The sequence below is a fragment of the Aedes aegypti genome, chromosome 2 (genome assembly GCF_002204515.2).
Source record: "Aedes aegypti strain LVP_AGWG chromosome 2, AaegL5.0 Primary Assembly, whole genome shotgun sequence".
Lineage (NCBI taxonomy): Eukaryota > Metazoa > Arthropoda > Insecta > Diptera > Culicidae > Aedes > Aedes aegypti.
The window spans coordinates 67,898,840-67,914,423 of NC_035108.1; the positions used below are offsets into that span (position 1 = coordinate 67,898,840).

Consider the following 15,584-nt stretch of genomic DNA (forward strand, 5'->3'; position numbering starts at 1 on the left):
TCGCATACCCTTAAGCCCCAACCGTCAAGGTCGGTGAGAGTGGTGCGCTCGCCTCCGGAGAGAATGCGGAGAGTTTATGCTGCTGGACGCGCGTGGAGCAACACCGACTGCACGAGGAAGACCCCACTTTTCCCCGTTCAGCCCGGAACGGACTCTGCTGCTTTCTCTATAAATTCCGTAAGCCTTGGCATTGAAAACCCATTCTCGGTGTATTTCTCCTTGGACTTGGACCAGTTTCTTGAACCTTCCGTCTCCGTTAGTCGATGCCGGTTAGTTTATTTTTTGCTCGATCCGTGGTTCGATTCTCGATATCTTGAGGAATAAGTGCGATCTTTTCTGGTGAACATACCGGAGGTGGTGCATGGAATGAGTTTTCAGCAATATCCAGCTCAAAGCCCAGTGCAAAGTGGAGTGTGATTGTGTGATTGCATCGGAACAGAAGGGGCGCAGAACATAACTCAGATATTGTCAAGAACCTGTTCCAGCTCTTCTGGGGGTTGTTGTGCCGCGACTTCAATTCAAGTTCAAGTGCTCGGAATCGCCGCTGCCGTTGTTCTGTGTTGCCTGTGAAACAAAGATAACGATCTGGTGGCATCTAGTGGAGCCAACTCGGAGTGGAAATCTGATAACTCCAAAAGGTCTCTAATTAGCAACAAGTAGTTGAAAGCCGAAGTCGGGATAGGAGAAGGAAAAAGTGAACAGAACAGTGTAGCAACATAAAGAAACAAATCGGAAGTTTGAGCAAAGGCAACAATATCTCGGAATAGCATCTCCAAACTCGAAAGTGTATTGGGAAATAACAGAGCGGAGTGTTTGGAGGAAAAGCATTCAAAATCAAAGAAAAGTGCAACAACTGAACAAACGAAGCGACCTCCGGCAAAACCGAGTGAAGTGTGTTTGTGTGTTGGTTTTCAGCTGCGGATCTTGAAAGCCTTGTGACCTCCTCCGGGACAGTGCAGGAAGTGCGGAACGAGCCAGCATTAGTGCCAGAAGAAGCAGAAGCCTCTGCAGCAGAATGTGGAAATCTACGGCAGTCATGCTGGTGGTGGTTGCGGCAGCGGTACTTTTCATCGAGGCCAGCTATGCAAAAGGTGCGTTTTGAAACCCAGTTTCCAGATTTCAGTGCGAAATATGCCGGGATTGGGAGAGTGGTAAAGTAAATCATGTCAAATTTTTGCATAATTTCGGTGCGAATCTGTGCGGGAGCCAGTGCTCGGAGAGCTGCCAGCCGCTTCCGAATTTGCATAATATACGTTTCGGGAGGGGCGTCCTGCGTCTTCTTCCACAGTAGTGGAAGGGGGCAATTTATGACTGCTGTTCAGTTTGGTGAGAATAACCTGCTAAACTGTTGGACGTTGTTTCGGGAATGGATGAACAAAAAAGAGTTGTTAGTGGGTAGTTTATTGATTTATTGCACTGCAAATTTACGATGTTTTTATGGAGGGCTTTAACGGTTAACCAATTTCGGCCGGTTTTTGGGAAGTGAAGCGAATGGTGAAACAATTTGGGGAAGATTACAAAACAGTTACGAAATGAAAACGGTTGTCGTTACGTATTGTGATGTTAATAACTATGATTCTGAATCCAGATTATTTAATTTAATTGAGCCATTTTAATTCAACCTACGATCATTACTGCATCATTGTTGATCAATAAGAAAGAGATGGTAAAGTAGTAGATTAACTAACACAGGTCTAAAAATCTCGTTAATAAAGATAGAAAAAAAAATTAACAAAATCTTCTACAATCATATCCAGGCTTTTCTATGAATGTAACAAATGATTCATGCAGAATTTTTTTTAACGGGCTATTTAGCATAAGGTTGTTTGGCATGAGGTTTTTTTTAGCATAATGGTCAATTGGCATGGCCAGAATTATATCCTGTTTTTGAAAGATACCTGCTCTTGATGAAAAAATGCGATGCCAAATGACCATTTTGCAGAATGACCGTAAAGTCAAATGTCTCTTATGCCAAATATTGTTCTGCCAAATGACCCAGACTCATATTTAGAGATATGCGAAATATCTTCAGTCGACATCGATAAAATTAGTTACGGTCTGCTGATAGGAACAACAGTATTTAATTAAATACCAAATACCATTGAATCTCTATGATTATGAGCAAATCTCACTGAATCCAGGCCGCCATCGGCAACTATCGATAGAATTCTAGTTTTATATCAGTGATCGCTAATATATGCCTAAACTAAATGGTGGTCGCCTCGTTTTTTTTTTTTCAAATAGTTGGACCCCTCGTACGCCAGCTATATAAACAGTTTGCGAAAAAGACCCTTTTTTAATAAATCTTAGGTGTTTCTTCGCGTGATTGGGTTCATATTTCCCTTGGAACACATAAAACAAAATTTGGCAGCCATTTTGAATTTTGATAGGAAAATCGTTTTTACACCTGATCACCATCAGAAAGTTGGTAAAAAAAAACTGTTGAATGAATGAATTTATTGCTTTTCCCATAGTAATTCCCATATAAACTTTGAAGGGCTTGTGCAGTCTCAGTTTTCATCCGAATGAGCTCAAATTTTGGGAGGACACTCAAAATTTGATCTCAAATCGAATAAGCGATGTGGAGCAAAAACGATTTTTTGAACCACTCTAATATACCTCTCAACTCAATAACTATAAACATTCTAATGGCAGCAATAAATTGAAGATTATTTTACCCAAAAATTATTGTCTAGAAAACTCTAGAAACTCTGAAAACTAGCTTAGAATACAAATAAAATATTGTACCAAAACTTTGAAGGTACAAATCTTCCGAAATAAGCTACAAATATTTGTATTTTGCGAACTAACATCAAGCTTGAAATAAAAAAAATAGATCGATACACTACTATTTTTTCAGTGAAATGCTTTTAACGCGGTGACTTAGGTCGATGTTAGCCATATTTGGATTCTGAGATGATTCGCATTAAAATAACAGAATTTTGCAGAATTATTAGTAATAATTCCACACAAATCGAGGTTTAATTTTTACTAGAATATTTTGGTCAAAATTTTAACATAGTTATACCAGACGAATTTTTTACAGAATTTTAAGAGGATTGTATCCCGTTTGGCATAAAGTCGTTTGGCATAATGTTCGTTTCGCATAATGGTCGTTTGGCATAAAGTCGTTTGGCATAATGGCCATTAGGCATAACGATCATTTGGCATAATGATTGACTTGGAATGAATATCGGCAATTTCGAAGCTTTTACCGAGATCAGCACCACCGACCCCATAGCAAAAAATTTTAGTAGGCTCTCAATAAGCGTGGTGGTCGTTCAGGGATATTCCATGCCATGAATGTCAAAATTTGTAGAGAGCAAAACTCAATAAAAGTCGTGACGGGTCTAGTGAAAGATCTTTTCGGAATAATTTTCTCAATATACCAGAACATAGAGTATCGTTGAGCTTGTTGCGATATACATATTTGAAATAGGTAAATCAACAACGAAAGTTCACAGTTATTAATAAAGGGAACGCGCATAAAATATTTCTCTGCAGATCAAGCTCTGTCCCAGTTTGGACGTAATTCTTGATGAAAATTACTTGGTAAAAGAAGGGAAAAGTTATTTTCAAAATATTAAAAGCTCTTATCCAGAGATCTATTGCAGCATACTGCAAGAATAGCCTAAGTACGAGAGCAGTTTATTTTTCGTTTAAAATATTTAAGGCTCTAACGCAAAAAATATTCTCGCAACATAACTCAAACGAACAACACATGTTTGAAAAAAAATTGTGGAAACACTTTTGAACGATTCAATATGAATTTTAATTTTGAAAGTGTACATCAAAAACACTGTCTATTATCGAAAGAAGTAAAAAATTGTGATTGAAATAATATTTTTTTCCCAGCATATCTCAAAAGAAGATCTTGTGTTTGCCAAAAAATATATGATGAATATTGGCAGGTTCTAAAGAAACTATCATTCCAACAGCACGTCTTGCAAGAATCGATAAATAATAAAATATAAAAATGCTTAACATTTAGCTTTACTAAATAATAAAATTTTAAACAGTATAAATATAAAGAACAGCCTATTATTAAAAGAAGGCAAAATTTATTATTAAACCAATAGGAGATTGGACGCCAAAAATTATTGCCGAATAATAAAACAAATTATAATTGCGTTCAGAATAATCGAAGTGATTTTGCTTCTTTTCCCTGAATGTCGTTTCGCCAAATGCCGGTTCTCCGAATGACCCTTTTCCCCAAAAAGTGGTGCAGTTTAAATAGGTGCTATAATAGCCTTCAGTGGCTGGATGGTGAACGAGAAAGAACGATAAGCAATCAAAAACATTCTGTCATTTTTGGCTATACACATATTGGCAAAAATGCTTAGGACGGTAAACTCGAAAGAACCGCCAATTAAATAAAAAGGGTGCATATCAGATGGCCAGTTCGTTCGCCCCCCTGAAATGTATAAAATTACGACAGTTACACAGCGTAACAAAAATGACATTTTTGCGTGTCTCAAGGATCAAATTATGTGTCTCTAGTAGATTTGGGGTTGCTGAATCTGGTGCCATTCTCAGAAATGTTCCAGCACGTCACAATTTTTAGCTACAGGTCGCCAAAGTTGTATAAAACACTGGTTTTATTCATGTTTACATTAAATTTAAAGTACGATTTATCAAAAATTTTTGTGATCTAATCCACCAAACATGCAAAATAGAACTTGAACTTTCATTTCAGACATAATTTGATTGAAATTGCGCGATTAAATTTCGATTAAACCGATTTTTTCAACATGCTTGCAGTCTCCATATAAAATTCTTCGTTTCTTCTATATGACAAAATACAACAATTCTCTAAACCATCAAAAAATAACTTTTCCGCATCGAAAGTATTACAAACTTCGATAATAAGTATTGTTATACACATAAAGTTTGAATTCTGTGGCAAATTAAGCCAATATATTACCTTACAAGCTGGCAAACTTGCATGCAAGTTGGCTGAAATAGTCATTTTTTGCATTTTCAACAGTCAATATCTCAAAAACTAGACGTGCTATGATATTTCTGAAAACGGCAATGGATTCAGCAACCCTTAATTAAGTGAATAGCGGTATTTTGGTGCTGGAGACAAAAACGTGTTCCGCAGTGTTATGAGTGCCACAAACTTTTCGAGGAAGTAGGCTATTCGGGGAAGCGGGATATTCGGTGCACTGGCATTCGGGGAACTGGCGTTTGGGGTAACGACATTCGGGGAATCGACACTCTGGGAAAAGTAGCACAACCCATCGAAGTAACTGCAGTAATCGATTTATCTTTTCGTTGATAACTTGAGCAGATCAATGTTATCGATTTCCGCCCTTTGCCAGTTGGAAGCAAAAACATATCTAGAAGATATAGCTCCAAAGAACAGCCTATGTATAAAAGAAGGCGAAATTTATTTAAATTTCAAATCAGTTTTCATAGCTATAATAGCGGAACTCAAAAAAAGAATTAATATTTGAAAGAAGGGTTATTTCTGGATAAATAATAAAATACTATTGACAATAACTTTCCTAATATACTTTAGTTTATTCAAGAACATATGATTGTTGAATACAGTGACATTTTGTATCAATTGACCCGATAACAAACCTGATGCCATAGATACGTAAAAACGAATGTCATCTTAAGAAATTCTTGGTTTCAGACTCATTATGCCAAACGACTTTATGCCATATGACCTATCACCTTTTAAGAGGGATATTTGTCAGTTCTGGACGGTGTCACGTGGTCAATTTTCATAGAACCTCATTAAAGGTTCTGTTAAAATCTGGAGAACAAGTCTAACCAAATTCTTCGCTAGGTTATTAGAGAATTATTTAACATTGAAATGAAAACAGGAAGCGATAATACAGCAGGGACCCGATTTTGTCAGCCCCTCGATGAATTTTAGGCTGGCAGAATCGGGTCACATTTTTGTTTCTGTTTTTCAAATTTTGACGTGTTGATATTTGCTTATAAGCTGCGTTTATTGCCTACATAGACTTCTAAAAGGGCGAGGGACATGGGCGTAGACAGGTTTTTTTTTGTTTATCAGGTAGGAGAAGAGTGGCCCTTACAATTTCATCCTCAAATTTTGCGCCAAAGCGATCTTTATACACTGCCTCTGCACCCTTGTTTCATAAACCATAAAACTATGCAGGATATCCACCTTACTTTTTAACAGTAAGCAAAGAAAGGTGCTTGAAGCGTCTGGAATAACGGGTCCATTTAACATCTTGCAAAATTATTTATTGTAAAAATTCTTAAAATTCGATTCGTAGTGATCCCTTTGATCGGCAGTTTTGCTCTGGGTAGTAAGACAACCGGTATCAACCTGAATGCTAGTTCTACATGGCCGTAGAATTATTCAAGTACTTCTCTTAGAACACCGACATTTCTAAACACAAAATTCATATGAAAATTCCATTAGGTTTTTTTTTTAGAAAATCCTTCAAAATGGAATCAGTAATTGCCTCGAAGCTCTTCTTGGAATTCCTTTAAGTATAATTCATAAAAATTTTCATTTGGATATTTATATACAAATTTTCCGAAAATATGTTTGGAAATTCATCGAAGATTTTGAAGAATTATTTCAGAAATTTGACAGGCATTTCAACAAGAAATTGACGCGCAAATGATTAAAAAAACTATAAAATAATATTTTAGAAACTTTCTTTTGTCTCCTTTTTTGTGTTCTAAGATAAACTCGTGAATAAATATCTGAAATTATTCCTTTGCATATGGAATGATTAAATGCTTGAAAAAGATCGTAGTGAAATTCCTCGTTGAATTATAGAAAAATCTCGTGAGATCATTCCTGTAAGAATCCTTCAATAATCTTAGCAATTTTGCAAAAATTTCTGAAGTGAAATTAGATGAATTTCTGAAATAATCTCCAAGACAGTTTGGAGAGGAATTTTGAAATAATCTGAAGATTTTTTGTGAGTCTTATGACAAACTCCATTAAAAATAAGATAACTTCAACAAAATGTAATTTTGAAGGGATCCTTTCAAGAGCTTATAGAGTTGTTCAAGGCAGGTTCCCAATAAAGCATTAGGAGCGAATTTTAAAGGAATATTTCTAGATATTACTGAAGAAAAGCCCGAAAGAATGTAACATAAAGTTGAAGTAATGGAAAAATAAAATTACTTTATAGGAATTTTTGGTGTAGTTTCTGGACGAGTTCTAAAGAGAACGCATGAAAAAGTTTTATCTTAAACGAATACTTTGAAAAATCTCTCCAATGTGCCAAGTATGTTTCTGGAACAATTTATAAAATTATTATCTGGATATTTTTGGAAAAAAGTTTCTTGAGGATTGCATAGAATATTTTTTGGGATAGTATTATGGTGAAGATGCATCGAAGCCAAAGCTTGAATTTTCAATAGCACAAATTAAGGAAAACCAGACAATTTTAACCAATGTTGATAAAACCTGCAATTGTTTGCAGGTTCTGGCAAGAAGTTTTTTAAAAGCCTAATTTTTGTGTAATCTATTATGACGTAGTTATTGTATAAATACGAAGGCTGGAGCCAATCCCGTAGTAAAATTGTTCTGTCGTACAGAATGAAGGAGGCATTACCATTGCCCCCTCTGGCTACTCCCATGCGTACATGACATCGAACCTCATCATCATCATCATCAAGTATGTAAACGCGGTAAAACATGACGAAGAAAATTATTTTTATATATTTTAAATAGGCTGATAAAATCGGGTCAAGGATTCTATCCCAGGTCGTCGGCGTGAGAGGCGTAAGTGCTAATTACTAGACCAGACAGGAGCTCTTTCGATGGCTTTACAAATTAATTAAGTAGTTTTTGCACATTGTCTAGAATGTTTAGCTTGAGTGAATTTTATTATTTTTTTCAGTATCATTATTTTTTGAAAAACTGTTCAACAAGCATTTTTATTGCTCAACGATGTGAACACAATTTTTTTTTAGAGTTCACTGTTTCTTCAAAATGTCACCATTCTTCGTCATGAACTACTATCTTGGTCTGATAGAAGCAATCGAAGTGAGTGCTTGGAATGTGTTTTTTTGTTTATTTCCGTGTCTTGAAACTAATCGACGCGAAAGAGAGGAAATTGGTTTTACGATTTTTTTTATGGCGAAGTGAATTTCGAGTGCCGGCAACAAGAAACGTTTCTCTAATTATGGTCAATTGGCTTAGTGTGACTTCCAGTTCACAAGCATTCCTTGGCTTTGCTGATGGTGTTGATGACTTCTGGTGAATTTTTTAAATGGTTATGATGAAATCATCGAGATTTTTTTTTATGAAAAATAACTATATAGGAAAATTTACGAGTTGACTGAGCGGAAACTTGAGCGGAACAGAAATATAGAATGCTTAGCAATACACTCTTAAATTGTAATCCAGTTTTTCATTGAAGGTTCAAAATTTTGTCGTAGCTGGTAACACTGCTTAAGTGAAATTGCGCTACCAGGCAGTACAAGTGTGCATGCAACTTTTCTTTTGCGGATAGCTCAGGTTCATGACCACTTAGAAAGATGGCTTCTTCGGCAAAGTTGTTCAGTAGTTCAAGGGATATCATCATTCTGACCAAGATATTCGAGATTTTGCCACCAGGCGGCGTTAGTGAGCATGTAATTTATGTTTTGCGGATAGCTCTGGATTATGACTATTCAGAAAGGTGGCGTCTTTGGCAAAGTTGTTCAGTAGCTCAAGTACTATCATTATTCTAGCCAAGAGATCCTATTGTATAATATATTCGCAATTTTGCTACCAGGCGGCGCAAGCTGTTCGGTAGCTCAAGGGCTATTATTATTATAGTCAAGAGAATTGGGGTTTTTGCCACCAGGCGGCGCTATTGAGCATGAGACTTTTGTTTTGCGGATATCTCAGGATCCTGACTACACATAGACATGGCATCTTGGACAAAGTTGAGCTACTCAACAAATTTACCGAAGACGCCATCTTTTTCAGTGGTCAAGATCCTGAGATAACCGCAAAACAAAAGGTTCATGCTCACTAGCACCACCTGGTGGCAAATTTTGAATCTCATGGCTTTTATAATGATAGCGCTTGAACTACTGGACAACTTTGCCCAAGACGCCATCTTTCTAAGTGGTCAGGATCCTGAGATAACCGCTAAACAAAATTTCAATGCTCACTAGTGCCGCCTGGTGGCAAAATCTTGAATCTCTTGGCTAGAATAATGATAGTCCTTTAACCACTGAACAACTTTGCCGGAGGCGCCATCTTTCTAAGTGGTCAGGATCCTGAGCTATCCGCAAAACAAAAGTTCTATGCTCACTAGCGCCGTCTGGTGGCAAAATTTTGAATCTCATTGCTTTTAAAATGATAGTCCTTGAGCTAATGAACAACTTTGCCTGAGGCGCCATCTTTCTAAGTGGTCAGGATCCTGAGATATCCGCAAAAGAAATGTTTCATGCTCACTTACGCCGCCAAAAAGTTATTTCTACATTAGCGTTGGGCAAATTTGTCCAGAACATCGATGTTACTGAATCGATTCACATTTGAACTGCTGAATCGATTCGCCGATTTAATCGAAACCTTTGAATCGATGTTTTCGAATCGATTCGAATCGGATGAAAATTTACATTTATAAAGCTTGAAACGAAACCAAATGCATTTGCATTCAATTTTAACATCTTCCAATCAAATAAGTTTCGAAAATCAGATTCAAGATTAGTTCACAATATGGTTTCTTTTGCACAAACTCATTAAGAAATATTTAAAGATTTCGACAAAATGAATCGAATAAAAGAATCGAATGAAGAGAATAGATTCACTCTAATTTAGGTGCTCCAAACATCGATTCAAAAAATCGATTAATCGGAAAGCAAACATCGATTTTCGGAAAATCGATTCAAAATCGCCCAACGCTATTCTACATATGCTTCTCATGATCAATATTTTGGTTATAAATTTCTTCAAAACATCTTTTGGATAAACATTTCTCAACAGGAAGTATCTTATACACTTTCTATTGAAATTTACAAATTATTTTGATGTACTTTGCATTACTGAATACCGTAAAACGGGGTAGCTTTGATAGTTTTTTCGAAGAAAACTTGAATATTTATGCATGCTGTTTCAAAGAATTATAATTTATATTTTTAAAACAAGTACTGGCATCCTAACTATCGATTGCAGTTGATAGATTGCCAAAATATTTATTCTGAATTGATATCTAGTTTTTCATATAAACGAAAGTCGGTTTTCTGTTTTGGGGTAACTTTGATAATGGAGTACAAATCGAACAAAATTAATTGCATGACGAAGCATTTATAGGACGTTGCATACCTCTTGGCATCTAACGCTATAAGGAAATTTCTTACTTAGATTGCAAAAATGGCTACAATTTGTAAAAATGGTTTTCGCTAAGAAATTTGAGACCGAATTCATGTTCTACTACATCTAGGCTGTCAAGAATAAGGGAGGAACTCATTATGAATTCATCGAATGGTGATCGTAGAAGAGATTGTTTGTAAGCGTTTCAAAAATGATAAAATCTTACAAATTTCAAAAATTTGCACTTAAATTCTCAAATTTACTTGATTCGCACGAAAATAGCTTTAACATGAAGTGTCATGCTAATACTCTTTAGTTTTGCATTGGTTTTCCTTAACTGATTAACAGAAACTTTGTTATTTAGTTTAGTAAGTTGTGGGTCTCGCACTATCAAAGTTACCCCGTTTTACGGTACTCAAGATTTTACATGATATTTTTTATTTCGACAATCATTTCATACAGTAGTCATCCCGGTATTTCAGAAATTATCTTCCATAGCAATTGACCTTATACTAGTCATGATATGAATTTATATTATATTAAATTAAATTTACACGAACAAAATTTTTGTCTTGAAATATTGTACGCAAGCTTCATATTGAAGCCAATCTGCTATTAAAAAAATGATGGAAAATTGTAATAAGTTTGATTAAGGTCATTTCGTTACATGTAACTCATTACAACCTTTTTCACTGTGGACAAAGTTGATTTAAAATATGCCAGTGCTCTTCTACAGCCATATTGATGTTATAATTCATAACATCAACTCGATATTTGTGAGTAAATTCACCTAAAAAGTACTTATTCAATAATGCACATGGTTGATATGCATAAATTACAGCATCATGGAAACAAAAATAACTTTGGGGCGTCCATAGGAAGGTTCCCCAAGGACACCGTACGCCACGTTATGGTTATTCATTTTGAAGTTGATTCTAGTACACGACACTGAAGATGACCTTACAGTTGTGGTCAAGATACGCGTATATGTCAAAGGGCATAAACCCTAGTGGAATTTAATGGTATAGACGAATTCCATCCAGAATGAGTCGTAAAAAATAAAAATCGTGCTCGATAGTCTTCGATTTGGATTAAATTTTGCACATGTTTTTGGTATGGTAGAATAAGTGTTTTCCATAGAAAAATTGATCATTTTGACTCAAGTGTAACTTTTAAAAATTGCCTATAAATTTTTGCATGCAACTTATTTGAAAAATTCCAACTCCGAAACTGTTGATTTAAGAGAAAAATGTTCTTTGAAGAAGTTGTAGTGAACCGTTTGGACTATAAGAAAAAAATATACACCGAAAAAATATTTTATTAATGTTCATGGAAAAATCAAAAATAAAACTTAAATTTTAAATTACTTAAAAACCCCATTTTAAATCAACAGTTTCGGAGTTAGAATTTTTCAAATAAGTTGCATGCAAAAATTTATAGGCCATTTTCAAAAGTTATACTTGAGTCAAAATGATCAATTTTTCTATGGAAAGCACTTATTCTACCATACCAAAAACATGTGTAAAATTTAATCCAAATCGAAGATGGTCGAGTTCTGTGACTGACCGATTTGACATGGAATCCGTCTATAGTAAGTAGGTTATTCGGATTTCGGGCCTCGTGGCCGTGCGGTTAGCGGCGTTAGCCGTTTATGCGTATTGTGAATCCCACGAAACGTAGATCCAATTGCCGCTCCAGTCGGTAAAAACTTTTCGTCAAAATGAAAACTCATCACTGTTTCGTGTTGTCCGTTGCCTTATGTTCGTGATTGTTCAGTCTGTGAAGCTACTGGCAGAAGATGGTGTAAATTGTCGTTTTTAATTTGGATTTTATTTATTTTTGGGTATTCCACTAAACAGCTCAAAGATTTATTAAAATCTTCTTATAAATCTCTTCAAAGGAAATGCTTCTCAGAGGGTTCAATGGTACGTTAAAGAATTTGGAAATACAATAGAACTAGTGCAAAGTCATGAACAATAATTCTACCTAATGCTACATTCGCCCGCCTTCTACTTCACACCTTCATACGAAACGAAAAAAATTGACTCATCCATTACAATAGTGTGAGCACATACTCACATCTCATTAGATTAATCTGAAATCCGATCCAAGCCATCTCCCGAGACCACAAAAGACATCACTCTCAGGTCGATGGTAATCTTCCCCCCATTCCGAAGACCTGCCCTCCTCATGAACCGAGAACGAACGAGTGCTTCAACCTTTAAACCACAAACGCGCACCGGCAAACGAACCGAAAAATTCACTTTCATGCACACACCTTTTCCATTCTCGATCTCGAGGGGGGCAGACGCCACAAACAGCATCCCACAGCATAAGAAACGCCAAATTGAATTTGTACCCCTTTATTCGCCTTCCGCCGTTTCGTTCCACCCACCCAAAATTATTTAAAAGAATACACTCCTCCAATGATGCTGACGGAGCGAACGATGATAGTGTGTATCATTTGCACCAAAAATGGATTGCCATTCTGTGGAAAATGGGGAGTTCTTTCATCCGTCCATTCCAAGAAGCGCCTCGCCGAAGCTGATTTGTAAAACAAGTGCGCTAACAACAAGAACCCACGGTGCTCCAACAGTCTGTACTCTGTAGTCGATTTCTATAACTAAACTTGATGTCTGCACAAAATTGAAAAATATATAATAATCCTATTTCGAAATTACGCCGTACTGATGAATTCAGTCCACAAATTCTGCTTTGTTTAAAAGAAAATTGACAAACATAAGTATTCTAATCCTCTGGAATCTTTTCGAAACTATAGATTGACAATAGGGAACCAGATCTTGTTCTTGGCACTTTTGATTTACTTCTGCAGTGGAGTTTTTTTGGAAGCCACTGAGATTTGGGCTCATTCACAAATTTCATAACGCTGATGGGGGTTGGTGTCATAAATGGCCGTTTTTAGCGTTATGAAATATGTGAATAAACCCTTTGGTTACAATATGTGTCGTATTGAAGTGCTTCTAATTGCAAAGTGTCAGACAATTCGGCCGAGAAAAATCACCCATGGCAAAATGAATCATGAAAGTGCCCAAGTAGCTCTGCACCCCCAATTCGGCACAATATGTTTTTTTTAATTCCTTAATTAATAGGGGCCGGGCATTATTCTTGGCACTCTCATCAATATCGTTTGTTATCAGGAGTTAGCCACATGAAAAAAACAACCCACGGAAATAGACAAACATACTTGAGCTTAAGGTATGTAGGCATTTTTTAATGTGAACATGAGCCTTGTAACATGCACTTATTAAGTACACGTAATTATAAAACTCAAATTCTTTAACATATAGAGATTTTTATGTTTTAAAATGGAATGTATGTAAAATAATAAATTAACATTGGCTTCGTAATGGCTTATTGCACTTGAGCCTACAAATTATTATTATTTATCTTTATTAAGTGTTATGTGATTTGTGTATATAAAAAACTGTCGTTTTTTAACATTTTCACAATTAATAACGGTAAATGGAGCACCGTGGAACCAAAACCAAAGCGAGGAGGGCAGCACCGTATAATATCAGGGCTGTTATAAATAGCTTCCTAAAGCGAGCAGCATGAATACAGAACGCGAGCCGTTGCCACTTTCGGCAGTCAATGTGCCTATACGCGAATCAAATAACGACTCGTCATCATCATTGTGAGGTGAAACCGGTCGTCCAGAACTTGAATCTGATCCCATTCCGCCCACTTTTTTTTTGTTTCGAATTAGCTTGTGATTTCTTACCAGTCCAGGAAACTTTGAGCTGGATCTGAGCCTGAGGAAAAAAAAATCGGCTCATCATCCGTCTGGACGGGTTTGTTTTATGCTTTTATGGAGAGGAGTGGACCGCAAATGAGCGAGATTTTTTTTCCGGTGGATGAAGGGGCAGGAAAAGCAAACGTTTCATTAATGCCGAAATTGTGCAACTTTGAGCAAATATTTCTATGCAGTTGTCGGAACGTGCGGATGTGAGGGTGTCTGAAGAGTGATTTACTGCCCGATGGTTGGTTTGCATGGATGTCTGTTTTCACGATACAGCGGAAGAAGGATATTTGCGAAATGTACACTTTCTCTTTGCGAAATTCAACCAAATGTGACTACTCGGTTTCCTGTCATAGTTGGAATTTCAACCAAAAGCTGAACATTAGCTTCCTCGGGTTATTCTATTGATCTTTCTGAGTATTTTAATGACCTTGAAAAAACTTTTTTGGGGTATTTCGTTCCAACGTTTTTACCAACCCAGCAAACAAAGGTCATGTGCAACGAGTTACTTCATTACCCCGAATCATATTTCCCCGAATGCCATCTCTCTGAATTCCATCACCTCGAATGCTATTTCCCCGAATTTTCGATTATGTTGACATGATGACATTGATTACATTTCCCAATGATATTGGATTTCGGGGTAACGTCATTCGGGATTATTGGTCGTTCGGGGATTTGGATTTCGGGGTTACGGTATTTGGGGTAATGGGGTAGAATCGTGTGCAGCATATCAATACAGTCAGTGGAAGATCGGTTTCCGTAACGTCGGTTACCAGATAACTGCTCCTGAGTACTCCCGAAAAGTTTTTTTTTCACGTATATCTTTAGAAGACGGTTGGCGTATTTTGTTCGAACATACTAGGGATGTACAACCTCTATTAAATTTTACGCATTTATGAAATATTCTCGTGATTCTTCGACTCTCAGACTATTAAATATCTGGATTTTTAAAATATTATAGGAATATCCATAGAAACTTTGGGATTTGTTTTAGAATTCTTAGAAAAATCAAAGTATTTTCTGGTATCGCGAATTATTCCCATAGATTTTACAAGTATTCAGCTGGGTCGACAATTATTGTACTATCTGTAGTATCATTATTATTTATTGAATTAGTTAACATCTACACAGATAACACTGAATCAACAATTTCACGCCACAATACTCGGTTCGTGGCCGCATCTCTCCATCTCGGTTCTGCCCCACGCTCGCCAAATCGATACGCACTTAGTCCACCCACCTAGCTCGCTGCGCTCCACGCCTTCTTGTATCAACCGGATCCGAAGCGAACACCATCTTTGCAGGGTTGCTGTCCGGCATTGTTGCAACATGCCCTGCCCATCGTATCCTTCCAGCTTTGGCCACCTTCTGGATACTGGGTTCGCCGTAAAGTTGAGCGAGCTCGTCGTTCATCCTTCGCCGCCACACACCGTTCTCCTGCACACCGCCAAAGATCGTCCTAAGCACCCGACGTTCGAGACTCCAAGTGCTTGCAGGTCCTCCTCAAGCATCGTCCACGTTTCATGCCCGTAGAGGTCTACTGGCCTTATGAGCGTTTTGTAC

At 36.8% G+C, this 15,584-nt stretch overlaps 1 protein-coding gene across 1 annotated transcript in view; it reads left to right on the top strand.

Moving 5' to 3' along the window:
• Positions 1-205: 205 nt before the first annotated feature.
• The window catches only part of LOC5564573 (agrin), a 339,321-nt gene continuing 323,942 nt past the window's right edge, over positions 206-15,584 (top strand). The window contains exon 1 of the mRNA XM_021841118.1: positions 206-1,091. Coding sequence (XP_021696810.1) covers positions 1,016-1,091 — 76 coding nt within the window. The 5' untranslated portion in view covers positions 206-1,015. The remainder of the gene's footprint in view (positions 1,092-15,584) is intronic.